This window comes from Fopius arisanus, unplaced genomic scaffold (assembly GCF_000806365.1).
Source record: "Fopius arisanus strain USDA-PBARC FA_bdor unplaced genomic scaffold, ASM80636v1 scaffold00044, whole genome shotgun sequence".
In the NCBI taxonomy this organism is placed as follows: Eukaryota; Metazoa; Arthropoda; class Insecta; order Hymenoptera; family Braconidae; genus Fopius; species Fopius arisanus.
Window position 1 is genome coordinate 768,671 of NW_011887783.1, and position 10,758 is coordinate 779,428.

At 39.0% G+C, this 10,758-nt stretch overlaps 1 protein-coding gene across 1 annotated transcript in view; it reads right to left on the minus strand.

The window, feature by feature from the left end:
- dlp (dally-like) overlaps positions 1–10,758 on the minus strand; it is a gene marked incomplete at its 5' end in the record, with an annotated part of 40,985 nt that overhangs the window by 3,686 nt on the left and 26,541 nt on the right. The window contains 6 exon segments of the mRNA XM_011305757.1: positions 85–254; positions 500–917; positions 1,272–1,440; positions 2,706–2,954; positions 3,073–3,215; positions 4,750–4,920. Coding sequence (XP_011304059.1) covers positions 85–254; positions 500–917; positions 1,272–1,440; positions 2,706–2,954; positions 3,073–3,215; positions 4,750–4,920 — 1,320 coding nt within the window.

Here is a 10,758-nt window from a genome sequence, read left to right on the forward strand (position 1 = left end):
TGTTAATACGAATATTATCTCATCATCTTTCCCTTCAAAGTATTTACTCCTGTTTATTCAATTTTTTTTAGCAACAAGACAAACCTGTATCCGCCCAGTCAACATCCTGTCCGTTGAACGCCGATCTCAATCTACTGGTGATGGTAGTGAGGGCAAACACTTGGTCCTTAACTATCGAAGGCCTCGGGCCACTGCCCCTCACCTCCGGATTCAAAGTTTGAGTCTCACCGTCTGACGATACCGGATAGAGGTACCTGAAAGTTATTTTCAGGGTAATTAAACATTGTTCTAGTAGCTCGGGATTGGCAATCACAGGATAATAACTCGACAGACTAAAACATTATCTAATCAAATTATCAAAAATCTTCTGCTGGAAATACGAGAACACCTCAGACTTCGCGTCTCATTAACTCGTGAATTGGATCCTAATGAGATTTTCTAGGAGAGAAAATCGTAAGATATTTTTTGTAGATAATGTCGAGGGCTTCATTTAACTCACTTGTCAACATGAGTGCCATTCCAGCACTCTTTGGTGTTACTCGGGGGCACGACTAATCCGTCGTTGCATAGCTGATAAGGGAGATAAATCCAGAATTGCCTGGAGTCCCTGACCCTCTGCCTAATTTCTTTGACGAGTTTATCGAGCATCGCAGCAGTCGAGGACCTGCCATCCTCGTCGACGGCCTCCTGATCGAAATTCGAGGATTCCGTATCGATATCGTGTTGACTCTCTCGTCTTCGTCTACGTCTTCTCCCCAAAACGGGCCGACCGCAGCCACTGAAGACGCGTTGAGAGACGTCTTGACTATTCTCTTGGAAATTCATTATGGCTTCTGAAATTTTCAGGTTTATCGGTCGCACTAGCATCTCGATGTTGAATGGTCCCAGCAGTCTCTCAGCGACTTTTCCTACGGCTTCTGTAACCCGGGCAAAATACGAATTCCGAATTAAAGAAATTACGGCAATAATTGAGGTCAACTCATGATTACACAAAAATTTTGTCTATTCAGTGTGACATCCGCATACTGGCAAGTAGTGAGTCACAACAATTCGTCTAATTTCCATAATTCAGAGGAACGTGCAATTGAATGAATGAATTAATACTCGTCGCTTGCATTCCTCTCCAGATCCATCAATTAATTAAAAACATGAATAACTGGCAGGTCCTTGCAATGAGTTAGGGAACTACTGTGCTATTAAAAATGGAGCTATTGGTCCGATTGAATTCCGAGTGGACGAGAGGCATGAAAGTGAATTCACAATGAACTTACCGACGAAATGATTCCATTCAGCGTCGAGTGCAGCATGTTGAGCAAGACATCCCTTCATGACGTTGGCACACATGTCACCGCATGCTAGAACATTACCGGGTATTCCACTGCACGAGGGACAGGCTGTCATTCTGGTTAGAGCGGCTGCACACTCCGGTGATGCCTTCAGCTGTTTTTTTTTCATCCATTGGATTCAAGGAGGAAATAATTCATTAAAAATGTCTCAAGCACTTGAGGATTGAATAAATGAACGAATCTAATCCGCGGTGAATACTATTTCGTCGGGGATGTCACGGCGTTTGAATATTTGGAATGGGAGACATTTTTTTTCTGGCTTTTTTTTCTCTGGCTTTTTTTTTTTTAATCCAGTAAAAAAAGTTTAGAAAATACGTGATGAAACTAGGGTTCAGGCGATAATGTGACCTGGTTTTCGATAAATGTCGTGTGTACAATGCACTCGATGGGATATTGCACATTTACTCTTGCACATTCACCTGTACCCTTTGAACGAATAAATTGTTGAAGCCAGGTAGAAATACCTCTAGGCTTCAGTTAAAAGCACTTGATTTTTACTCGGTCCGTTCAGCGTAGGAATGCAGTTGGATGATTTTTTTTTTTCGTACTTCATCAAACTTGCAGGGACACCGGGGGTGGGTACCTGGTGATTGCCGATGAGTGCCAAATACGATTGCACTCGTTGCCAAGCGACCAGTGTTAGGGAATATCCGATAATTTGGGTGGAACGGGGAAAACGCCAAGGGGTGAGGGGGAAACTGTTTTTTTTTTGGGTGCGGTAAAGGTAGTATTATTTCCATAATGAGGGGTTACACGGGAAACTTTATAGGACGCTTTTTGTAGGAAATTTCATCGTCCTCAAAAATGGTTCTCGGAAGTTTTTTGTGGAACTAACCATTCTTGACGTACACGCCAATTTGTGAATATGGAAATTGCTGCTATGATTTTTTTCTATTTTTATTCAATTGAATTTGATATTTTTCATATTGAATTTTCATCTTCAATTTAAATAGCGAAAATTCCTTGAGGCCTTAACACGTAAAATTGATGCATTTTATGGATAAAAAAAGAGGAGGGAATTTAAAAAAAAATGTTTTTCACATGAGTACCTTGAATCATTAAGTGGCGGTAAACCGCCCACCGTGAATTTATCGAGCGTTAAAACGTCGTCATGTTCAGCATGGCAAGTGTGACTACGCTAGCATAATTGGGGATGACCAGGGAATATGAAACAGGTTCTCATGAAAGTTCTCGTCTTTAAATAGTTGATGTTCATCAAGAACAATGCGTATAAAAAAAATTAATGGGCAGGTAAATTAGCAACAGGGAAAGTTCCAGAGGAATGTACGTCTCTTTGGGAATTATTGCATTCATAATAATATAAGAATAGTTATTAATTTGGTGAGAACATTGACTAACCGTTTGCATATTCTTCAGGACATCAGCAGCGACTGTGAGTGCCTGGCTGAAAGCTCTCGTTGCTATGAACGATCTTTTAATCTGCACCCCCAATTTCTGTGGGACATCCCCGAAGGGTCGCATCTCCTTCATGTGATTGCCGACGCACTCCAGGTACTTATCGTCGAAATTGTATTGACCGTTCAGAACCGTAAACATCTTCTGGTAGAGGGTGTTGAAGAAATTGTCCATCACATCGTCCAAGTTCACCTGATAGAAAAATTTTCCATTCTCTCATCCAAACGAAATTTAAATTTTCACATAATTGGGTAAATATTGTCTGTAAATCCCAGATAAATTTCAGATCTACATCAATTCAGGTACTCACTGTTCCCTTGGTGTAGTAATTCTCAAGTTCCTTGAACAAATCCGTGAAGACATATGAATTTTGTTCATACAAAATCCCATACGTTTTCTTGAACATCTCGTGAAATCCCTTCTTCGATGCTGCCAACAACTCTTTGAAAAAACCTGAGGAAAATTGATAAAACAGTCATGACCTCGAATCAATAGTTACCCAAATAAGAATCGTCAGATAAAGAGTGCAATTGATCCCCAATTCTGGAGTTATTTTAAGTGGCAGTTTGCCCCCAGATTACCCTATGAATGAAGCCGGTGCAACAACCTCGACAATAGAATATTTATTTACAGGTAATTAAAACAACTGTCTTTGAAGTTCAAAGGTATATCAAAGAAACTCGAGACGGCCCGGTGAAAAAAAATCTCAAAGAGTCATAACGCTGAGATCTCCATGAAAGAGAAAAGGAAAAATGAAAAAAAAAATGGGGGGGTCTCTCCAGTGGGTGCAACCCTGTAAACCTGCGTAAAGCGGTGTTCAAAGACTCCACCAAAAGTAGGCTTAGATGAGTTGGTGAAAGAAGTAGCGGGTGGCACGAGTGGGTGGTACGGTGGAATGAAGAAAAAAGAAAAAGGCGGGGAAAAAAAATGAGAGTCAGGCTTCACATGTCCTCAAGAGTGGGAGGTCCCGTCTGTGAACTTGGCACCGTGTAAAGTGGGTACGTACTACCCCCAGGTACTCACCGGTACATACACGCAATACTTCCTCTATAATCTCTCCTTTTTTTCCCGTGTTCCTACTCTAAACCACATCAAAGGAAAATTGTGAGTAGCTCTCTGTAGCACGTGGAAATTAATTGAGAGAGGGAAAAAATATGTTCGAGGCATCAAAGTGGGTGAATTTTATGTGAATATTATGACGATTGATCAGCACGACCATCTGGTCATTTCTTCATCTCTTCATCTCTTCATCTCTTCATCCCTTTATCTCTTCATCTCCTTGAGGCCAAAATTACGGGTTTTCTCTCCTCTTTTCTCGAGCAAATTGTTTAAATTTTTGAAAAAGTTCACAGCAAATTTAATGGAAGATATTGCAACCGTCCACATGAATTTCCACCAGCACTCAAACAAATGAAAAAGAAAAGTAAAGGGAAACTGACTCCCACGAGGACGTGAGCAAGTGTATTTTCACAGAACCATGAGGAGAGAATAAAGAAAAAGAGAATGGAGTAGGAGGGGTTAAAGGGAAGACGAGCCCTCGATGTACTCATATGGGAAGACTGTTTAATTAAAAAAACTCAGCAAGGCTCGAAGGTATTTGCCCCCATCTCCTGGAATCTTGTTGCCAACCCCATTTGTCCTCAGTCCCTTCATTTTCCTCCCTTTCACCTTCCTCCCTGCAGTGGACAGGTTCGATCCTCCCATTATCACTTTGCGGGGCTAACGAGAAAAATTCTTTTGACTGGAATGAGGTGGAACGAGAAAATAAAACCTAAACTCCGGCAAATTCGGCATTTCTTTCATCCCTTCTGTTTTTATTCATTCGTTTTCTGCGCTTTAATTATGGGGATTAAAGGGCAGATCGGGAAAAGACTAGGGAAATTAATTGAATTTGCGGGTTCATATATTTATATTATTCCCATCTTTCAATAAAATTTTTTAGAATAGCTGATAGGTGTAATGAATTATTTAGCAAAAGTGTAATTACTGTGAAATCGTGTGCCTCTAGTTACGAGGAGTTGTTGAAGCCTCTGTAGTGTTGATCTCGTGGCTTTTTCATGTCTGTCCCGGGCACGAGCTTGAAGTCTCAGCTCCATATCCGCTGAACAGCAGACCTCTCCGCCGCTACTTATGCCACCACATGATCTCAATTCCTTGGCTGCAACAAACCAGACAATTAACATTAATTTCATCCTCGAGTTCTTCAACGGAGGAATTTAAAACCTCCACAATTACCAGAATTTATAATTGTCATTTATAAAATAATCTTCAAGGTTTTAATTATTCTATGATGGTCAGAGCTGATTGAACGTGAAAATCAGTGGTGCTGTCATGCATCGGCCAAAATTACGGAAAACTTTTATCCTGAAAATAATCCAATTTCGATAAAGAACTTTCGTGGAAGGACGAGCTTCCTTAACTCGTTTTCCACTCCACTCAAAGTTTTCTACTCTTTCTTTTTCCCAGGCGACAGATTCGATTCTCCAAGGTTGAGAGGAATGTGGAGGAGTAGCTGAGAGAAAGGGTGATGGGAGCTGAAAGGAATTCTGAATAAGGACTAAAAATCACATGACGGCATCAGAATTTCGATGAATCTTCATTAAAAAATCATTTCTCCTTCAATCAAGAATTTTAATTCATCCAAATCTTCTCCACCTTAAAAAAACAACGTTTTTTTTCAGTTTAACAAAACGTAACGTTTTGTTTAAATTAATATTAATTGAGATTCGGCCAGCGAGGAGAATCAACTTGACTAGTTGCAATGCTTGAAGAGAAAAATAAAAAGCCAGAAGTTTATACTGAAACCGCGAAGAAAGACAAGTGGACAAACATCCTAGGGGAATATTTTTCCGGAGTTTGTCGATGTGGAAAGAGATCCAACGATGCGAACATCGGAACATACTTTTAAAACAAATCTACCCCCGTGAGACTTAGCAGAATCAAGACAACTCCAAGACAGGGGGTGTTTCACCCTCGAAATTGGCTGTATACCCTAGATCTGTTGATATCCGCCTAAGCTAATTCCAAACTCCACAGCCCCTGGCTCTTCGACATTCTGCAATTTCCTTGGAAATTCTCGCGGCAAATATCTCGGCGAATTGTCAACTTCTTGAGTGGCAATCGAGAATCATTTCCGTCGAGGGAAAAGGGAGAATTCGATCATTGATTTCTCCGAGACATTTATGAATTTTCACTCTATTACAATTCCGCGGAAATTTTATTTAATTTCCTTACGCATGCTGGGGTGCGCAAAGCCCCACTTTCCGCACTTGTTACGGAATATACTGTTCTCTCTTCACTGGACGTATGAGGAAATGGTGGGGGCTCCTTTTGCCAGGCCTGTGCCAAAAAAATATTTCCTCGGAATAAAAATTCGTTGAGGGTGGATGGGCGTTTTCTGTACGTGAGGCAATCCACTGTACATATATGTACAGAAGTAGTATAATAGCCAACTATTTGTTAGCAGGGCGACGCCACTCAGACGCTCAATACATTATATATATTGCGCGTCGCGACGTACTTCCGATACGGCAATCGCCTACAAAATCCTCATGCTATTTATCTCCCCAATTTTCCCCATTACCCGTAACTCATTTCAATAGGTTTTTTAATAATAAAAATAATAAATAATTCGTGAAACATGCAATCTCCCTAATTAGTCAAAAAATAATTATTCAAGTTTTGGATTCAAATGAATTCAAAACTTTCCACTTTCGAAATAAAGAAACACCTGTTTCATTAAGTCTTAAAGAGATTAATTTACATCTAAATTATTCAAGTAGAAATGAATAATTTTACATATTTCGCGATATGTGCCGTGAATTAATTTCAATGGATTTTTGAAAAGTGAAAAATCCACGCGTTAAAAAAATTCTGCGAGGGAATGGAGAGAGAAAAAACACCGAGACATTTAGTATCATTTTAAATGTCTTTCAAAAAGGTATTATTATATTGCAGGATACCTTCGCTAAATATAACAATGGTACAGAACGTTACGTGAGTTTTTTAATTAAGGAAGAGGAATTCTGCGAGCTAAGAGAATTCTGCAGCGTTTCCACTTTAAATTGATAGTTCTCAAGATAAATCGATAGTTACCCGCCTTTATCACTCGGCCACTGAATTGTTTCTGGGGATAATCTACTGTAATTGTGACCGCATTGTCCTGCGTCGATAGAATTTTTTTCCAGTAAAAAGGTAACGACGAGGAGATCCTTAAAAGGAGAAAATTCTATCCTGGATTGACGCAATTATGTACACGAGCCTGTGGTGCAATTATCGAGCAATTCCATAGGGCTTCATCAATAAGGTCTTAAGGTCTCAAGAACTCAATCAATAGTTCCAGCTGAAGTATCGAGCGGAATAATTCAGGGAGCTATCGAGACAACAAAGGGAAAAACACCTATAAAACGAGAGAAAACGTTTGCTTTTTTTTTCATGGGAGATAGGAATTTTTTCTAAAAATCTAGAACGAGAAAAAAAATGGTGGGCCTGCATGACCAATCCTGTTGGGGAGGGTAATGCAATATACCACGTGAAAATGGGGTGTCTCCTAGCAACCCAATGTCTTCTCGCCCCTCGGTTTTCGCCCCTTTTTGTGCTACTCTAACCTTTAAGGAGGAACATGCCTCCCAATGTTCAGCATCGTGTGTTTCATCCACAAAAATGCCCAATCGACCAACCCAACATCTTCCTTTATTTACAATAAATGTCTGTTATTCTATTGGCTCTCCACTGGAAATTATTCCATCCAAATGAATATCGGTTGAGTGAAGAGGATCGACACCTCTTCTGATCAACTTCCATCCTCTTCCTCCAAGAAGCTGGTGTAAACACCCAAGGGATACGCAGGGAATTAAATTTTCAAACAACTCTGTTAGTTCCTCATTAATGTGATACGAAGACGAACGTCTGATCGCAATGAATTGCTGTCCTAGACTAAATACCGGCCACGAAGACCAGAGGAATATCATCTATCGACAAAGATCTCTCAGTCTCTTTCTCGCAAGTCATTGTATATGTTTATATTAACTCCAGCACTCTCTATCGATTCGTTTATTGTAGGGGCAATCTTATTAAATAATTCTGAGTGAAGAATCGATTTAATGTAACACGAGGAGTCGTACACTCTCGGTAATTTACCCTTGAAAATTTGAACAACCACGGAGTGACGTGACATTTTGAATGAAAAAAATTGAATCCATTCCAAAAAAGGGGCCATTTATTTTCCAAGCACGAATGGATGAATTATTTGCATTAACCGACAGAACGTGAGTTGTTTAACTCTGAAAGAATTAAAATTCATATTTTCTTTCCGTTGAAACCGAATTTTCCTCTCGATTCATTACCATCGATATACAATGGCAACTATGAATATGGAAATGGTAATACGTCAGCTGTAAAAAACATTTTTGAATGATAATTCAGTGGATCGTGTCATAAAGCTGAATGTATCAATTGGAAAGGAACGGACACTTGGCCGTAACGAACCGTTTACCCTAGAAATATGTAAATCCACATTGAGGTGAGTGCGAGCTATCGAGATGTTACCGGTCAAAAACCACCGACGAAACCACTTAACATTCACCACCCATTCATGGGGGCCCCAACAAAAGACCAGACGTATGTTAAAGTTGTCGCTCAATACAACTCTTTATACTTTCATCTCCAATCGTTTTTTTTTCTCCATCGCGAGTTCATTCAACATTTCGCGAGAGGAACCACTAGATTGCCCCAAGATATTTGAGTTTGTCGAGGGTCAGGTACATCCACATGACATTGATCCAGTGATTGAGATGGGTATACCTGACCGTGACCAAATCCCATTGCAATAGAAAAATACTGAACTTCGCGGTTATATTCTCGGTATTTTATTCGCGAATCAATTCCCTGAGACAAAAAATGGGGGAATGTTGTGTTCGGTTGTTTAAGTCATAAACAATCTAAGCCACTCGTTATTGTCGGTGACCTGTGACAATCGGCTGCATGTCCACGAGGTGGAAATATTTCCAACAATAGACTTAGTGTTATAAATGAGTTATAAAGTGGTGGTCGATATAATCGTAAGAAAATTCAGGATGATATCTCCGAATGCATGGGGTTCTTGCTATCGACTGTAATAATATACCTAAGCCAGGTTTCGTTACCCACCCAACGGATTTATCTTATCGCATTGTTCAACACACGTACGTTTACCTACGGTGAAAGATAAATGCTCCCTTTAATCGAGTCCATTTTTTTCTCGTAATACACACTCTGCCCTTTATCACAGTAGAATATCATTTTTCGGCGTCAGGAAGATGATTCCAGTTATTTTTATAGAATGACGGCCATCAGTGTCCACTGGATATATCGATATCTATATCTCGATTGCCAACATAAAACTCTGAATCGTTCAACTCGAAATGCTTTTGCTCGACAGCTTATGAAAGCTCTATGGAAGTGGGTACAAATTTGTAGAAATTCTAGAATAGAAACAACGCGATGTGAATGACACAGACAGTTTCACGTTCTGCAAACAACTTCTGAGAAGAATAGAGCCGAGAGGTGGGGGTGACGATGGGGGACTACAAAGGGCCGGGAAAGTAAAAGGGGGATGAAGTAAAATTGACATTAAATCTGGGGAGGGCCTACATATGTTGAATGTGGGCGCACGTGAGCGTCAGATAGGGGATGAAATATCGACAGGCGATGGTTGGAACTCATTTCAAAGTTGGATAGTGTGAGCTACACAACTGGTAATTCTTCGGTTAGTTACAGACACAAGCCCTTCGTACACCATTCAACTGATTTATGGATTTCCATCCACAGGACTGGTACAACTTTTATTCAGCATTAAACACTGCAGCCACAGATGCAGAGGATTATTCAACTGATTTTTCAACTTTTCGTTCATCTCGACCAATCGCTCCAATACATCTCATTATTGCATCATTTATTTATTTATATTTATTTATGCTATCTGTTTTTTTTTTTATTCTGCGGATATCGATGGTGTGAGAATTAAATGAAAGAATTTTAAATTTTGAATTGTTCAAGTTTTACAATTAATTTTTTTGATATTATATTATTTATTTATATTTATTTATGCTATCTGTTTTTTTTTTCATTTTCCAGATATTGATGGTGTGAGAAGTAAAATGAAAGAATTTTAAATTTTGAATTGTTCAAGTTTTACAAATTAATTTTTTTGATATTATATGATCTATTTATATTTATTTATGCTATCTGTTTTTTTTTTCATTTTCCAGATATTGATGGTGTGAGAATTAAAATGAAAGAATTTTAAATTTTGAATTGTTCAAGTTTTACAATTAATTTTTTTGATATTATATTATTTATTTTTATTTCTTTATGCTATGTTTTTTTTTATTTTACGGATATTGATGGTGTGAGAATTAAATGAAAGAATTTTAAATTTTGAATTGTTCAAGTTTTACAATGAATTTTTTTGATATTCCCACCATTGGTTATCAGTCTGAAACCCTCTCAATCGATGGATTCACGCATCGTTACGTCTGGCGATTATTTTTTTTTTCATTTTCATCCCGAAAAATGTGGGATTCCCCCGGCATTGTTTCAGGTCGACTCTGATTGAGTATTTGCCCATTTATGGAGGATGAAAGGCCATCGATGGCGACGGGTTCATCGACCAAATGCATTTTGCACTATTTAAGAGAATTCCGGTGGCTGTTGCTCCAGCTCCTATAGGTATTCTAAAAGCAACAAATGATCTAAATGCAGCGGATAAACAATGAATGCAGGAGAATATACATTCCGCTTTCTCGACGCTCGAAAATAACTCAATTCCGGCGTTGATTCGGCAAGTATATACATTCCACAAAATACTTGGTGGGAATTCAAAATAAACTTGCTATGTCTGCGGGACAATACAATTTCAGCTATGTGAAGTTGGCATCGAAGTTTGAAAAATCTAACTTTTTTTTGTTGGTTTGGATTGTACTCATTGAGTACTTGAATGACGTGAGTTTTTTAATTA